Here is an 18012-nt window from a genome sequence, read left to right as displayed (position 1 = left end):
ACAATCTACCCAGTTAGTTATCTAAATCAAACATTCCATCAAATCAGTTAGACATAAAGTCCCTAATAGGCATTTTTCCCTCCCCCAAAGGTTCAATTGGCTTGGAAACCTATTCACTTCATCAGGCAACAATCTTTCTAACCGGGTTAGCAAGGAAAATGATCAACATTAAATGTTTATGCCTGGTGTTGGCTTAATGGTGAGGGTGGTGAGCTTGGGATCCTTGGATCCTGAGTTCAAATTCCACTCGGTTGTTGAATTAATAGCAGGTGGGGTTGACTCTGCCTGTCATCCTTCTGAGGTTGGCAAAATGAGTGCCAGCTTGCTGGTATCCTCTGTCGGAGTGGTGAACCATCCAGGATTGTGCTCAATAGCCAAGGAGACTGCTCAGGCAGCACCAACGCTCTGTAAAGAGTATGGTCCCCATGGATGGATGGATGGATTAAATGTTTGCAAAACCTGGCAACTAACCCCAATGCATGCATCTCAATTATTTTCATTCATTTGTTCATAAGAATGGCTTCAAAATTACGTCAAATTGCTCTCTTGCCTTGCACCAAAGTATGAATCGTGCATTGCAGTATATCTAACCAAGTGACAAAAATACGACACTCCCTTGTCAAACTCTGACCTTGCCACATTTGCCTGTTGTGTTGAAGTCGACGCCGTTTTGACATAGATTTTTCGTTGTTTATTACCTCCAGCATTTGCTAGTGTATTCCCGGCCTTGAGGCGTAATGTCAGCATCGTTGGAGTCACATATCATGGGTAGAACCAGAAGGAGCCCATATCATAATCAAATCATTATGGCATGTTTCAAGGAAACGTGGCCAAAGCAGAATCGTCACAGCACAGCTTCTTTCATTCTGATTCACAAGTTATGTCAAAACAATACAGTCAACCAATCTTCTCATGAGAAAACCAGAAATCTTACAGGTGTGTAAAATCAATAATGAATGACTACTTTTAAATCTTAAAAAGTCTTTTCAAACAAACATCCATTAAAGTGGTTTTTCACAGTACATACATTTCCTGAGCCATCCATGTCTGAAAGGGTTTTATGATAAGTAATTCAAGTGTTGTAAGCCATTTCAATTGTGTATTTATTGACTTGATTTCGATTATAATGCGACTTCACATTCAAATCAAGACTTTAATGAATTGACCCGAGTGACTTTGCCAACACTATCATAAACAAAACGATTACACAACCAGAAGTGCCTTGAAATTCTTCTCGCTGACGTGCTTCATAAAATGAATCGATTTTCAATGCGGAGTTGCATTACATTGATATCGAGTTAGTCTTACGATTACGTCATTTCAGGCAATAAAAAAAAAACCTTGAGACTCGGAGTCAGACTCGACTGGCCAAGACCTTGTCTACTGGTCTTGGCAAAGAGCCATATTAGATGCGACACGAACTAAATTGGTACACTGTGTCGTTTACATCCTTTATTGGATAAAATCATCGAACAGGGTGGTCTGGACATTACGCTGCATTGTTATGACATTTAATGGATGAGATCACCGAACGGAGTGGCCTGGATGTTCCAAGCCCTCAGTAGTGTCGGGTGAACGCAAAATTTTCAGCAACACACCTAAAATATAGCTACATAATAAAATCCTCCACCATAGCTACACCTAAAATCCTCCACTCCTGCCTCCTTTAACTTGTGCCCCCCACCCCTACCCCCTTACTCTAATGAATGATTCTCAAACAACAATTTGAATGGTTAAAATGAAGATGGGGAATGTTTCAGTGCAGTTGAGGATGCCAACCCATGGGTGAGAAGAAAGTAGACTGGGACACCTCACAAGTGAAGCTCAAGGGCACATGCTGAACAGGAGGGGTGGACTGACCTTGTCGCATGGGGACTTGGGGGGGGGGGGAGGAGGAGAGGGAATGTTGGTCTTTGGAGGTTTTCTCACAATATAAGACAAGACCTCCTTACAGTAAGCTGCCACACTCCAGAGTAACACCCCGCCCAGTGCTTGTGACATGCTGCCTGCAACCCTGAAGCTCTGTGGAGGAATCTCATACCGCCACAGTCGTTCACTCACCGGTCGGTCTATGCATCACGTATTATAACCTGCATTCTGCATTCCTTTGGGCATTTTAATGTGTGTGATGCTAATGTGACCTCTCTTCACTTCTTATGCAGGTATTTTGTAGCTCTTTTCTCCATAGGCAAGTGACAATGATGCAGAGTGTTGGGATTCCAATGCAACACAAGCATCGTTAGCAAAATGACTGTTTTCCTGTGTCCGTTTCTTCATCATACCTATATATTATTTTCATATCATAATTCCAATGATTCTAATTGTTGTTGGTTTTCATTGCAGGATAACTTGTGGACGGATTGCATTTGCACCTCTTATTTTTAGATTTAATGCTATTAACCAATATTATGATCATTTATGTGCCTTCTAATTGCCATCAAGGCATGCTGTTAATGGAAAAGTTTTTCTCACTTTTGTAAACGAGAAACTTCAATATGTTCAGAATAAACAGCTTTGGCAAGGTTTGTTGTTTCCATGAAGAATCCAACTGGGCAATAGGGTGTTAGGATGTCGGGACAACTATCCTACAACTTGTGAAGGGAAATAAATGTCTTCTTTAAAGCAGGTTCCATTTTTTACATTGGAATATGGTGGTGAATGTAGACAACACTTTTGTTTTCAAACCGAAGTATGAGGAAATCTGTTTAAATGGCTTGTACCGATATTTGCATTCCCTCAAGCTTGTATTAATCTGTGATTTTGTGAATTTTTTGAACAAATTTGTTTGGTGGGGGATAAAAAATACAACATGAGGTTTAGAACATGTGTAGGGAGGAAACATTAAACAGCTGTGCCTGGGAAAAAGCTGCAAGCTGTATGGTTATTGGATAGTGTGTAGTAGGGGGAAGGATGGTCAGCTTGGTTTTGGCTTAGTGGTTAGGGTGGTTAGCTTGGGATCATCGGGTCCTGAGTTTCAGCCTCTGTTGGGCATTGCATTAACACCAGGTGGGGTTGACTCAGCCTGTCATCCTCCTGAGGTCGGTGAAATGATTACCAGTGTACTGTAGTGTACCACTATTACCAGTGTACTGGTAATAGAGGCATTGAATCAGTAGCACAGCCACACCTACAGCCAATGATGCTATCTGCAGCCATGCACTGCATATAAAGGAGGATGGAGGAGGGATGGTAACTCGGAATTTAGGATTAAAACATTTGGTTAATCATTGGATGGTGTCATAGACTTTTGGCAATTTTTTTTTAATTTTGCAACATCAGTGCCTATAGATTTGCTTTTGCAACTTCATGCCACACCAAAGGAGAAACGTTAATTTGTTCATAGATCATAGAGTAGTTCACCACTCATATGTATTGTACATGAATATAAAAAGTGGCAAGGTTGTTCATCCTGTCGCATTCATCAGGAATCTCAAAATAATCCTGACAATTCCAATTTTAATGCATGCCCAACTTTTTATTATGCATTTCAACAAATAGAATGTACCTACTTTTGTGCATGCAGGATCAGGTGTGAGGAACATGATAAAGAACACTGTGCAGCAAAGGATTGTGGGACGACTGAGTCAACTACCAGAGGAACTACTTGGCTCTTTGGGTCAATACAAAGCCAAGGATCTCTCTCTGCCTGGTAGGATACCACACACTCATTAACACGTTGCAGAGCACATAGGGAGGTTTCCATTAAAAATAAGTAAATAAAGAGGCAACTGAAAGCAATATGCAATGGCATCAACAAAACGACACAGACAGAACAACTGCATGCATTATGTTGTTGGGATTCCAGTGTTGGGGCCACTTTCATAATCATGTCTTGGCTATATTGAAAACAATCTGCGAGAAATGAACTCCGTGCCTCACCAAAAGAAAAAAAAAGGCATAGACCCCAAAAAGTACTAAAATAAGTGTAATGAGCTCTCTCTCTCTCTCTGTCTGTCTGTCTCTGTCTCTGTGTCTCTGTCTGTCTGTGTATCTATATATCTCTCTCTCTCTCTCTCTCTCTCTCTCTCTCTCTCTCTCTCTCTCTCTCTCTCTCTCTCTCTCTCTCTCTCTCTCTCTCTCTCTCTCTCTCTCTCTCTCTGTCGCTCTCCCCCTCTCCCCCTCTCTCTCTGTTCGAGGTCACCCAGGGAAATATGGAGCTTGGCAGTGGACTAACGGCCCTACCCTTAAAACACACTTGATGTTGTTTTCATGGAAACAAGTCTTGGCATTGTCCTCACCCATATAAGAGCTGTGCTTTTATCCTTGCTCCTAATATTCCACCCAGAGGATGTTAAAAGGAAGTGCTCACTTTCTCGAAGGAAATTTGTTTCATGCATGTTGCTGTTGTTGATTTTTATTGCTCCTGAGTTTCTTCCTTGTCATTTTAATTTTATACATGCATATCTGGGTTGTATAACATTTGCATTCTCCATTCACTCTTGTGATCAGGTCCCCGGCTCAGTGGGGATCCAGCAGAGGTACTGCTGTCTGAATGCGAATTGAGATATGTCCAAGAAGGGCAGAACATTCTTCAAAAGACTATTAATATCCTGGAAGATCACTCAGGATGGCATTTCGAAAGCAAAACTGTAAGTATTTTGGCATAGAAAAGTATAAATTAAACAAATTAATGCAGACAAAACAAATTGAGAACTAATCAATTTATTTTGGTTTTTGGGACATTCTTATGACACCCTCCTGTCTCATGCCCCCCTTGATGTGCATTGTGTGTTAGCTCTCATACGAGCCTCGACAAAGTATACAAAAAAACAAACAAAAAAAAATGCATGTGTATTTGCAGGACAACGGTGACAAAGTATCAAGCAAAGTCATTCCCAATGTCGGAAAGATGTTCCGCCTTGAAGTAAGAATTTCCAAAAAAGTGGACCGTTCACCACACATCTTCACAGTTCATGATGCATGAAAAACCATTCATCCTTATTATTTCTTCTTTGGCAATCCTTGCATATCATTCTTACTGTTCATTATGCATGAAAAAAACCTTCATTGCAATCAGTAAGGGCAGAATGAAACTTTAGTTTATTGCAAACAAGTCACTGTCTCTGTCTCTCTGTGTCTCTCTGTGTCTCTCTCTGTCTATATATCTATCCTTCTATCCCTCTATCTCTCTCTGTCTCTCTCTATCTCTCTCTGTCTCTCTCTGTCTCTCTCTCTGTCTCTCTGTGTCTCTCTCTGTCTCTCTGTGTCTCTCTGTGTCTCTCTGTGTCTCTCTCTGTCTATATATCTATCCTTCTATCCCTCTATCTCTCTCTGTCTCTCTCTATCTCTCTCCGTCTCTCTCTGTCTCTCTGTCTCTCTGTGTCTCTCTGTGTCTCTCTCTGTCTATATATCTATCCTTCTATCCCTCTATCTCTCTCTGTCTCTCTCTCTCTCTCTCTGTGTCTCTCTCTGTCTCTCTGTGTCTCTCTGTGTCTCTCTCTGTCTATATATCTATCCTTCTATCCCTCTATCTCTCTCTGTCTCTCTCTGTCTCTCTCTGTCTCTCTCTGTCTCTCTCTGTCTCTCTCTGTCTCTCTCTGTCTCTGTGTGTCTCTCTCTGTCTATATAGCTATCCTTCTATCTCTCTGTCTCTCTCTCTCTCTCTGTGTCTCTCTCTCTCTCTCTCTCTCTCTCTCTCTCTCTCTCTCTCTCTCTCTCTCTCTCTCTCTCTCTCTCTCTCTCTCTCTCTCTCTCTCTCTTTCTCTCTATGTCTATCTCTGTCTCTCTCTGAGACAGAGAGAGAGAGAGAGGGAGACAGACACAGATAAAGAGAGAGAGAGAGAGAGAGAGAGAGAGAGAGAGAGAGAGAGAGAGAGAGAGAGAGAGAGAGAGAGAGAGAGAGAGAGAGAGAGAGAGAGATATATATATATATATATATATATATATATATATATATATATATATATATATATATATATATATATATATATATATATATATACACAGAGAGAAAAAGAGAGAGACAGAGACACAGAGACAGAGAGAGACAGAGACAGACAGACAGACAGAGAGAGAGAGAGACAGAGACAGAGACAGAGACAGAGACAGAGACAGAGACAGAGACAGAGACAGAGACAGAGACAGAGACAGAGACAGAGACAGAGACAGAGACAGAGACATATATATATATATATATATATATATATATATATATATATATATATATATATATATATATATATATATATATATATATATATATATATACATATATATACACACATAAAATTTTGTGTCGATTTATCTCACACTGCCCATCATATTCACAATGGAGCAAATGCATTGCAAACATATTGCATTGGAAAGCACTGCAAACAAGGTGTTGGTAAAATTACATTTACATATTAAAAACATCAAACTCAAAATGGATTATTGTGAATGCAAGAGTGAACATTGAAAGTTTTGTGAAAAGCATGAATGGTCAGATAACCGGAAGATGATGAAAATATGATGGGCTTATTGGATTGATTTGGCAAAACTTAATGATACGGATTTGAGCTAGAAGCACTGACTTGTGAAAACATTGGCCAGATTTTGGAGGGTAATCTGCTTATGATCAACATGATCAAGGACTGGCAAGACAGATGAGTGATGTCATCAACATGTTTTTTTATCAGAGCAAATATCTTTCAGATTTTGATTGTTCTTCAAAATCATTAGAAATTTACTTCTTAACTACTTAATAGCCTGGTGTTGGATGAGTGGTTGTGGTAGCTGGCTTGGGACCGTAGGGTCCTGAGTTTGAGCCCTTGTTGTTCGTTCAATTAACACAAGGTGGGGTTGACAGCCTGTCATCCTTCTAAAGTTGGCAAAATGAGTACCAGTGTACTGATAATAGGGGCACTGCATCAGTGGCACAGCTGTGCCCTCAGCCAATGATGCTCTCTGCAGCCTGGTGCTGCATATGGAGGAAGAGGAGGATTAAATACTTATTAAAAAAAAATACAAAATTTTTGTTCAAATGCTAAATTCATCTATACTGTACTATAAAGCACAAATTGTCTTTTGAGGCTCTTGGATCGAATAGCTCATGGTCTCTTTGTTCATCAATTCCTCTTCCAGTTTTAGTCCAAACTCCAAACTCGATCAAACTTGGCATTCGTAGTCAGGATCCTCTGGGTGTCCCAACAGGGTCGGCATCATGATCACATGGGCTGACAAGATGGCCTAGAGGTACACACATTCTCCTCTAAGGCGCCTCCAGTCTTGGTTTGAATCCCGACCCAGCTATAAGCTATCATCCCGGTGTTTCCCAGGCAGGGAGATTCATCTATGTGTGCTGTCCCTCGGATGGACGTTAAATTAGGAGTTATGTCAGCCAGCATTCGTTGGTGGATGTTAAAGATCCCACGGTGTCTTTCACGAAGAGTAGGTGAGCAATCGCAAGCACCCTGGCCAATTCCAAATTTCTGCCTGAACCAGCTGAGGGCATTGCATCAGCAGCACAGCAATGCCCTCAGCCGATGATGTTACCCTGCAGTCTTGTACTGCATATGAACGAAGAAGATCATGATCACATGGACTAGAGGGCCAAATAATGTTGGGTAGGGGAGGGGCTTCATAATGATCTTTCAAACTAACCAAAAGACATGAAGATGTAATGCATAGCTGTAGAAAGTTTCTGAGTAGCAAGGTTAATAAACAATAATGTCAAATGGACAAAAGGTGTCAATGATGTATTTAAAGACAAAGGACACGGTTTGGTAAGGTGGAAAGCCAAAGAAAAGCAAAAACTCAATGTGATGAAAACGCCATTCATGTGCAGCCTGTGGCTGCTGGTTGCATCATGTTCAGCAGGGTGTACCTGTGCTGTTGATACCAGCACACGAATAATCATTTCACCAACCTCAGGAGGATGACAGGCCAAGTAAATCGCACCTCGTGTTAATTCAACAGTTGACAGGGGCTCGAACTCAGGACCCTTCGGTCCCAAGCCAGCCAACCACCCTAACTGCTAACCCAACACCAGGCATGAGATTTGGATTATTAAATACAAATTCAAGACAAGTCAAGTGAACTTTAACCATTTCTCAAAAAATGACTGAGATGGTTATAAATCCCCCGACATACCACAGGCAGAATTATCATTCCACTGTACCAATCAATATGACAACAAATGCTATTATATACATACATGGGTCAAGGCTCATGATAGAGCTGAAATGCTGATAGTAAATGTGAGAGCAATACAATAACATATCAATCTTAAAATCGTTTTTGGATCGGTCTTTTTTTTCTTCTAAATAACTGGTGAATTTAAGGTTCTCGGTTGCCTTCTTCCAAGGTCAACTATTGGGATGGAAGAAGTTAAACAGGAAACATTTCAGTTCGATAGCCTGAAGGAGGTCGCTTCAAAATGTTTTGCTTTCTGGCCGATGGGATGTTAAGCTGGCAACCAGTCTGCTAATATTGCTGTTGTTTTACTGTTGGGTGTTAAAGATCCCAAGGTGTCTTTCATAAATATTAGGCAATTGTGTGCAGGTATTCTATCTACATTCCAAATTCCTGCCTTAACTAGCAATGGGACTCAAACTGGTCACAGTCTAGTGGTGGCCCTCAAAGCACTCAGCGCATTCAAGGCCGAGCAATGTGCCAGAATATGATCTTATGTCACACACGGTAATTCTGCTTCCATGGTTTTAACCAGTCGAGCTGCCAGGAAATGACACATATTTCAGCAAGACTAAATCACAAACAGAAGCAGAAAACATCTTCTTCCTTTTTTAAATTGAACTACAACACTATCCCCAAAGCCCGCCCGGCAGTTCTATGGGGCCTGTCTGGTCCCGTGGGGAAGCCGTCCGGGACCCTGGGAACTTTTTGCGGACCCCAGGCGGGCTGTGGTGATCTGGTCCTGGGGTCTGCAAAAAGTTCCCTCGGTTAATGGAAAGTTCTCAGCGTCCCGGACGGCCTCTTCCCAGAACCAGGAGGACTCCGATAGACCCTTGCATAACCTGCTACATCAATTTCAGACAAAGGTAGTGATTAGGCATGAGAAAAAAAAAACAGATTAACATTAGTACATTAAGATAAAGATGAACTGCTATCATGCGTTGAGGGAAATTTGGGGTCTGATTATGTTAAAATGCACACAAACAAAACACTCATTTTAGCAGGATGTAAGACGTATCTTCGGAATACAGAATCAATGTGTGTGACAGACAGTAGCAAACAAAACCAATAACACAAAAATGATGAGAGGTGTGCTTCTGGTTTAGATCTAGTAAACCAACATATTCCTCTGTGTACGTGTATGACAGGCTGAGATTCCAGGCAATGTGGAGGAAGTACACAAGGAGTTATTTGATAGAGTGGAACACATGTGTGAGTGGAACCCCAATGTGAATCAGGTCAAGGTGAGAAGGAAAGCAATTACGTCCTGCATTATTTATCAGCAATACATATATGTTGACAGGATAGTTGGAGTTGATGGTTCAGGTTTCATGGTGAGATTGTGTTGAAAATGTGGGATTTAACTTGATGTCAAACTGATTGATGTACGAAGTTGTTTGCTGAGCCAGATGCAATAACCTGGACTGGAGAGCTGAGCCAATTTCCCTTCAAAAATAAAAAAAACCGCATGCTTACAGGTCCTGCAACGAGTCGGCCAGCGCACCTTGGTAACCCATGACATGGCCGCCGATGCGGGAGGTAAATTGCTGTCTGCCAGAGACTTTGTAAACCTCCGGCAGTCCATCCGCCGTGGTTCTGCCTGTTTCCTTGTCGGAGTCTCAACTGACTGTGAATCAGCCCCTCCTCAAAATGGTTATATACGGTATGCTTCTCTCAATGATATCCAATCATGCTCAATTCTCTACTTGTCTCTTATAATATAGCTTTCTTTCAAGTTCAACATTTGTTATAAATCTTGCATATGTTGTGAGTGTGTGAAATTTACACTTCAGACTTTGTAAACACAATACATTCCATCCTTGTGCCTGCAGGGGAGAGACTGGCCCATCTCTCATTATGCTGCGCCCATCAACCAACGATGTCAATAAGACACGAATTGTTTGGCTTCTCAACATCGACCTTAAGGTTTGCTTTGATATTTTAATTCATGAGATTTTTTCCACTCTTACTTTGTTAGAATTGTTTAATTGTATCCAAGTATATACAAGGAACTTTGGCGCAGGAGGAGGCCATTTGGCCTATTACGCCTGTGTTACACCAACACCAAGTACTATCACCCATCTACCCATCTACATGCAACCTACCATCAGCCTGGTGTTTCCATAACGGTAAATTTGGCTGGCTACCTACAAAGGGGGAAAGGTCTACCGACACATAGACTTTTGAAATAACTCATCCTCGGGTCTCCTACATATGCATGTGTATGCTCTCCCCCAGGGTACATTTTGAAAACCGTCACAATATATCCAGATATATATATATATATATATATATATATATATATATATATATATATATATATATATATATATATATATATATATATATGCGCGTACAAATAGCGGACATGATCCTTGCATCAAGCTAATAGCACAAATATGCTGATGGTATTTAATGGTTAGTCATTTAATAATGGTCTCCAATCTGAATTGCACTTTTTTTTACAATAAACTCTCAATTCACTTTTGAGGGAGAAAAGACAAAAGTTTTTGCCTGACAAGAGCAAGAAAAGCAAATGACATCAGTAACAAACTAACAAAGTTATGTTGCCTTGTTAACAGAGTGCTTCCACATATGATATCTCAAACTGAACCTGAAAGTGACTATTACATCAACCATGAATTTTAACAACCATCCTTCCAAAACAAAAAAACTACAGCAAAGTCAATGGCATGCCATCACAAATCCTCAATCTTCCCACCTAAAGCAAAGTTGAAAGATGGCCAAAAAAGTTCAACCAGGAATGACCCAATCTCAAAATTTGACTGAACATTGTTTTTCCCGTTTTGACCCCTGTGACCCCAAGTCCCCATCCACTGAGCAATGAACCAGGGGTCAATTAAAAAATATTGTTTCATATTTCATGCGTCCACCAATGTTGATTGCATTTACAAAGTTTAATTTAAAAAAGGTTTCAAAATGTGCTGGTAATTGCATTTTTTGGTATTTGACCTTTTGACCCCACCCTATGAGCCAACTATAATACTGTTATTGCACCTTTGTGCCATAACTACCAAGTTTGGTGAATTTCTGCACAACCATTTAGGAGGAGCTAGCACGAAAAACGGACAGCGGGGGTGCAGCAGGTGCAGGTAGTAGCAGAGGCGCAGCGGGTGCAGGCAGTGGCGGATGTGCAGACGGTGCGGGCAGTGACGGAGGTGCAGCGGGTGCAGGCAGTGGTGGAGGTGCAGCAATAGAAATTGGTAGAAATGAGGTATGGGAGATAGTTTTTGTGGGTGATGAGATTATTAAATATGTAGATTCTTCATTCTGCAGGAAGGATTGTAGACATAGAATTCTGTGTCGTTTTGAAGGAGCGGGAGTTAGGGACATTGAAGGAAGGGTAAACGATATTGTGTCGGGTCATGGCATGAAGAAGTTGGTTGTGGTACACTGAGGTGCAAATGATGTAGGGAAAGTTTACTCAAAGGTTTTGAAAAATATATACAGGATATTGGTTAAGCGGCTGAAAGTAAAGGGTTGTGAGGTCATGTTTTCTGGGATCCTCCCAAGATTAGGAAACAATAAATAAATTATGAGCAGAGCAATAGACGTCAACTAATGGCTGGGAGAATGGTGTAGGGAGGAAGGCTTTACATTTAGGAAGCAGTGGGAATCATTTAGGGGACAAAGGGAGTGTTCCAGAATGATGGCTGGATATTAAATACAAAGGGGACAGCAAGGTTTGCAGTGGGAATTGAGGAAGGAATTCAGGCTTTTTTAGGTCAGTGGAGGGTGGGGAAGCTGTTAAGGAAGGAACAGATGATGTAATTGTGATGAGTAAGGCCAGGCAGGAAAATAGAATTTCAGGAAGGGAAGTGTTAAATATATTCTATACCAATGCCAGAATTTTAAATAATAAGATGGAAGAGCTTGAAGCCAAAGTAGATAGCGAGGAGTACGATATTGCTGCAGTGAGTGTGACATGGTTTAAGGAGGAGAGTAACTGGAGGACAGAATTAGAAGGCTACAAGGTGTATCGGTGTGATAGGAAGGAGAGAATAGGAGTCGGAGTAGCAATCTGGGTAAAGGACAGCATTGTATCAAGAGAAAGGGGTGACATTAAGGAGGGAATAAATGTTGAGGATTCTGTGTGAGTTGATATTAGAGATTGTAAAAACAGTAAGATACTGGTAGGATGCTTTTATCGGGTTCCGGGTGGGAAGGAAGAGGAGGAAGGAGTACATGACTAATTCAAAAGGGCATGTGGTGAGGGAAGAGTATTGATTATGGGGGATTTTAACTTGCCAGGGATATATTGGGTCCAGGAACATGGAAAGGGCAGAGTGGATGAGGATTTCCTAGTTTTATTCCAGGATTGCTTTTTCACCCAGTTTGTTGATAAGCCCACGAGGGGGAGTGCAGTGTTAGACCCCCTTTTAAGTAACGATCCCAATATGGTGGAGGAGGTGGAGGTTGGGGAGCATTTAGGAGCAAGTGACCATAACATTGTGTGTGCAAAGATTCTGTTGAGGGTTAGAGTTCAGGATTGTAGGGTAAGGCTATTAGATTTCAGGAAGGCAAACCTTGAGAGGATGAGGAGAGAGTTGGGTGATGTAGATTGGGAGACTCTAACAACAGGACAATCAGCATCAGAAAAATGGGAAACCTTCAAGGACCAAAGGTGTAGAGTCCAGAGTAAGTACATTCGATTGAAGTATAAAACTAGAAGTAGAAAGAGGCCAGGGTGGTTGAGTGCTGAAATAAGGAATGCTATTAAGGAGAAGCAGAAGGCATTTATTAGGTTTAAAATAACAGGACTGGAGTTAGATTTATATCATTATCGGATTAAACAGAGGCAAGTGAAGAAAATAACTTGGCAAGCCAAAAGAGTGTATGAGAATGTATGAGAAGGCAGTGTATGAGAGTGTATGAGAGGTATACAAAAAAAAAAAAAAAAAAAAAGAAGGACATGGCTAAGAATATTAAACATAATAGCAAGGCTTTCTTTAAGTATATCAGGGGGAAAAAACAGGTTAGGACCAGTGTGGGCCCATTGAGGAATAGCACCGGGAGAGTGGTTCGTGATGAAAGTGAGATGGCAGGTTTATTAAACAGGTATTTTTCTTCAACTTTTACACAATAACAGTGAGGAGAATTGCCAATAGCTGAAGGTATCTCTCAAGGTTGTGAGAAAGGGCTTTTACAGAAGATCCAGGTTGAAGTGGAGGAAGTAAAGTAGCAGCGAGGTAATGTAAGAGTAGATAAGGCTCCGGGTCCAGATAATATGCAACTGAGAGTATTGAGAGAGGTGGCTGAGCAGGTAAGCGAGATGTTTATGGATATTTTCAATAGTTCCCTGGAGTCAGGACAGGTATCCGAGGATTGGAGAGTAGTAAATGTAACACCATTATTTAAGAAAAGATCCAGAGAAGAATTGGGAAACTATACACCTGTTAGTTTGACTTCCGTTGTGGGGAAGGTGTTAGAGACATTAACTTAGGACCAGATGAGGAACCATTTAAATAAAGACAAACTAATTAAAGGTAGTCAGCATGGGTTTACCAAAGGTAGTTCCTGTTTAACAAATCTTTTGGAGTTCTATGAAGCAGTGTCTGATTGGGTGGATGAGGAAATGGTGGTGGACATAGTATATCTCGACTTTAAGAAGGCATTTGATAAGGTACCACATCGGAGCTTGTTTGCCAAAGTGAGGGCTTGTGGAGTGGCTGGTCAGGTAGCTAATTGGATTGCAATCTGGCTTAGTGATAGTTAGCAAAGAGTGGCTGTAAGTGGGAGGATGTCTTGCTGGGAGGATGTAAGTCGTGAGGTACCTCAGCGGTCAGTACTCGGACCATTGCTATTCAATATTTACATCAATGATTTGGGTGGTGGGGTGAAGAGTCGGCTTTCCAAATTTGTGAATGACACAAAGCTTGGAGGTAAGATGGATAGCAGAGGGGGTGGTGAACAGATACAAGAGAGAATTGATACTTGTATGGATTGGGCAAAAGACTGGCAGATGGAATTTAACCTGAGCAAGTGTAAGGTGTTGGGGATGGGAAAGAACAATGAAAATAGATATTACAGGATGCAAGGGATATTTTTGTTGCATGTCACACAGGAGAAGGATCTGGGGATGGTAATAGATATGGGAGGTAAGCAGGCAGCACAATGCCAAGCAGCTATAGGTAAAGCAAATCAGGGTTTAGGCTGTATAAGGAGGGGGATCAATTATAAATCAAAAGAGGTGGTGTTCACATTGTACAGGAATTTAGTGAGGCCACCTCTAGAATATTATGTGCAGTATTGGTCACCACAGTTCCAGAAGGACATAGATGCCATAGAGAAGGTTCAGCGCAGGGCTACTAGATTGATTCCGGGCCGAGCTCGACTCAGCTATGAGGAGCGGTTGAAGAAGACAGGGCTTTATTCACTATAAAGGAGGCAGTTGTGAGGAGATATGATGGAGATGTTTAAGATCAAGGATGGTATAGATAAAATAAATGCATATGAATTATTCAACAGAGTAGACAGTGACAGAACTAGGGGCCATAGCCTGAGAGTAAAGGAGAGGAGAGTTAAGACGGTAGTAAGGCAGGGGTCTTTCACTCAGAGAGTAGTTAATGCATGGAATGGTCTCCCTGGAAAGGTCATGGCAGCAGAAAAAGTAGATAAGTTTAAATTCGAATTAGATAGGTATCTCGAAGTTATGGAGATCGAGGGGTAGGGGGATGTTGATAAGACTTTTAGGTAGTTTGAGCATTGATGGGTGATTGTGTACGGAGTGCTGTTGGTGGGGGACTTGACAAGGGGGGTTGTGCGGTTGATGTGTGTTTTAACCAAGCCCATACCCCCTCTCCGAGGGGAAGAAAAGAAAGAAAAAAAGAAAAAATTACAACAAAAAAAATACAATTATTTTCTTTCTTTCATTAATTAAAATGATCTTGGGTTGGTGTGGTGTTTGAGCAGGCATAATGGGCTGAATGGCCTCCACCAGTGTTGGATTTCCTTGCTGTTTCCTTGTTGATTAGTTTATCTACCCACATGCCTCAGCAATGCAAGTTACCTTCCCCATCAAATTCACAGGATATATTTGACTCCAATGGATTTGACTTCCACTCATATGCAAGAATTAAAAAGCACCTTTGAGGAAGACCTTGATCCACTGAATAGGTCCATGCAACCACACATCCATTGTATTAAGGACATTTCAGAAGGAAGGCTTCTGTGCTGAGATTAGAAAGTTGGTTGACCACTGGAAAAAGTGCAGTGAAGATCATGGAAATTTTGTAGAACATGAATAAAGCGGTTCAGTGACATGAACAGTAGGGTATATAGAATAGATGATGGGTAATTATGGAGATGGGGTGACAGAACATTTGGCATAACCTTGGTATCTCACGTGAAAAAAATTGTTCCATCTGTTAGGACTTCGAAAGTACCTTCATGACGTAAATTTCCACTTCGTTAAAAAATGTTGCAAATTGTGTGATGAGAGGTACGCACATCAACATGACTGTGACAGTAATTACATTCCAGACTTTCAAGAGTAAAAGTGTTCTCTATTTATATATAGGACCATGGTATCTGTAACTGAGTACTGTGACTTTTTTTTTAGTACTATCAATAGTGGATAACGCTGTGCAGATAACATATAATAAGTGGAAAAACCTGTTATGTTCGTTTACGCAGTGAAACAGGAAAATTGGAAAATGATCTAACAACTGTTCTTCTGAAATTTCCTTCCCTCCTATCACCTACAATAGGGTTGGATCCCCAAGTCGGTTATCAACCTTGCCTTGTCAAGAATGCAGATCAATTTCGCAAAAAGTTTGCGAGAGCGAATGTCAGACATCCACTGCGGCAACTGATGTTCCATGCCATATTTCACCACCACACCTTGCCATTATTACACCACAGCACCACAAATTTACTTTGCACTGTGTATTATACTTCTGGACGCAACAAAATACAATGATTAACGTTGTTGCACATTATTAAGTCCCATCTTCCTTTATGAGGTGTTGATAAACCTATCTTGTCTATCGTGGAAAAGAGGAACTCCTTGAACTGTTTGGTTTTAGTGCTATTACTAATAAATATAACAGCTGGCCATCACACTATTGCCCATTGTAAACACAAACTCGCAGATCTTGCAGTCCACAATCAGATAACTATGGGAGGTGTCTCCAAATGTAATTAAAAGATGTCACGGGTATTTTTTTCACCAATATTAAATTATTTTATATTCTGCATTATGTAAACACTTATATGATATTTATAAAACATTGATATTCGGCTTACACATGCAAGCATGGAAACGGCCATATGATGACGATGATGATGATGATGATGATGATGATGATGATGATGATGATGATGATGATGATGATGATGATGATGATGATAATATGTCTGTTTGAGCTGTTTATCGTTTCGGGAAATTTCAGGCGGTTTCAGTCATCATTCCATAAAGATCAATGAAGAATAAAATCTGATCTTTAAAATGTGTTTATTTGGTGGCATTTAATATGCAAGTGTTGAAACCATAATCTCAGATGTCATTCTTTCAGAATTTTTTTTTACCCTCAAGCTACAAATAGCCATTCAACCTTTAAGATGTCTCAATGCATTTTAGCATCACAAAAGGAGTTTAAAAGGATTTCTTTTAATTCTCGTTAAACGAGAACACACTTAGATAAAGATGAAACAAAAAAAATATCATCTCTGCAATGGTTGACCCGAGTCTGGCTCAAAACTTCAATGACCTTACATATAATGAAGCACAGAGTTGGTTATTTACAATGCTCTCAGAGGGATACAAACTGAAGTGTATCCACTTGTGCATATCAACTTGTATTTCAGAGCAAATCAATCCTTCCTGCAAAATTAGCAACAACAACAACAACACACACACACACACACACACACACACACACACACACACACACACACACACACACACACACACACACACACACACACACACACACACACCAAATAGCGGAACCCCAGGAATTGAAATGATAATGAAACTTTGCGTCTCACGCAAACATCTGCTTGCACATTTCCGAGTTAGCTGGGTGCAGGGGAAGCTCTGCTCCGGGAATCCGGACCACACGGACCCTTTTAGACTCCAGAACGTGTTCCTCCTTCTGATAAGCACTGAAATGTACCATCTTCTCCCTAACACACCGAGGCAAAACACGGAATAACACAATCAAACACTGGCCATGTTCGCGACCAAGGATGACCATCCTCAGGATGGGACAGACGGTTGCTGTACAAATAATTTATTCATTGGTCCAACTGATCAACACCTATCTTGAACCTCTTCCCTCCCCTGTCCTCAACACTGCTCAATTAATTTTTTCATGACATCCCCGATCCTATCTTGTCTACATTTTCATGATGGCTCCAGTCCCCTGCTTGACATTATAACAACATGGGCGAATTTGATCTTTCAAACTGCAACACTTGTTAAATAATGTATGCGAGTCACAATAATATGTAGGTGACAATACTCATGTCAAAAAAACACTGCCATTGAAAAGATTGGTGTGAATTTACTTGTCAAGGAAACCTGTATTATGATCAGCTGACAAACTCTTATGTTGTCTACTTGTATTTTACTACTTTTACATCTATCGGCAAGATTTACCGATCGGCCAAAAAAAAAAATTTTTTTTCACCGGAATTGATTTAAAACTTTTTCAGGAAGTGATTTTTTAAACTTTTTTGAACTGGGAACATGTTCCCAGAACATGGAAACACGCGGTCACCTTATATACATATTGTTGCGAATTCGCGCCCGCCGGCGTGCGGACGGCCACGTAACTCGGATCGCGGCACATCGCCCACCGGACGGACAATTCAGTCGTGACCCTCCGGGAACTATCGCCCGGAGCCAGTCACGGGTGGGCCTTTCGACGTCAC

At 41.0% G+C, this 18012-nt stretch overlaps 2 protein-coding genes across 8 annotated transcripts in view; one reads left to right on the top strand and one right to left on the bottom strand.

Annotated features, from left to right (window-relative positions):
* Positions 1 to 1943: 1943 nt before the first annotated feature.
* STAR (steroidogenic acute regulatory protein) lies at positions 1944 to 16583 on the top strand. Its single transcript, XM_085898978.1, has 8 exons — positions 1944 to 2063; positions 3524 to 3649; positions 4450 to 4589; positions 4802 to 4864; positions 9261 to 9356; positions 9591 to 9775; positions 9945 to 10038; positions 15843 to 16583. The coding sequence occupies exons 1-8, from the start codon at positions 2000 to 2002 to the stop codon at positions 15945 to 15947; spliced, it is 873 nt and encodes a 290-aa protein (XP_085755104.1). The 5' UTR covers positions 1944 to 1999; the 3' UTR covers positions 15948 to 16583.
* LOC147018866 (microsomal triglyceride transfer protein large subunit-like) overlaps positions 16572 to 18012 on the bottom strand; it is a 121336-nt gene continuing 119895 nt past the window's right edge. For all 7 annotated transcript variants that reach the window (XM_085898968.1, XM_085898975.1, XM_085898971.1 and 4 more), the window contains one exon: positions 16572 to 17262. In XM_085898968.1, the coding sequence (XP_085755094.1) occupies positions 17121 to 17262 (142 nt within the window). In that variant the 3' untranslated portion in view covers positions 16572 to 17120. The remainder of the gene's footprint in view (positions 17263 to 18012) is intronic.

This window comes from Eptatretus burgeri, chromosome 10 (assembly GCF_056783735.1).
Source record: "Eptatretus burgeri isolate ZD-2024b chromosome 10, Ebu_testis_v1, whole genome shotgun sequence".
Classification (NCBI taxonomy): Eukaryota; Metazoa; Chordata; class Myxini; order Myxiniformes; family Myxinidae; genus Eptatretus; species Eptatretus burgeri.
Note: the sequence above shows the minus strand (reverse complement) of the source record. Positions and strands in the feature narration are given on the sequence as shown.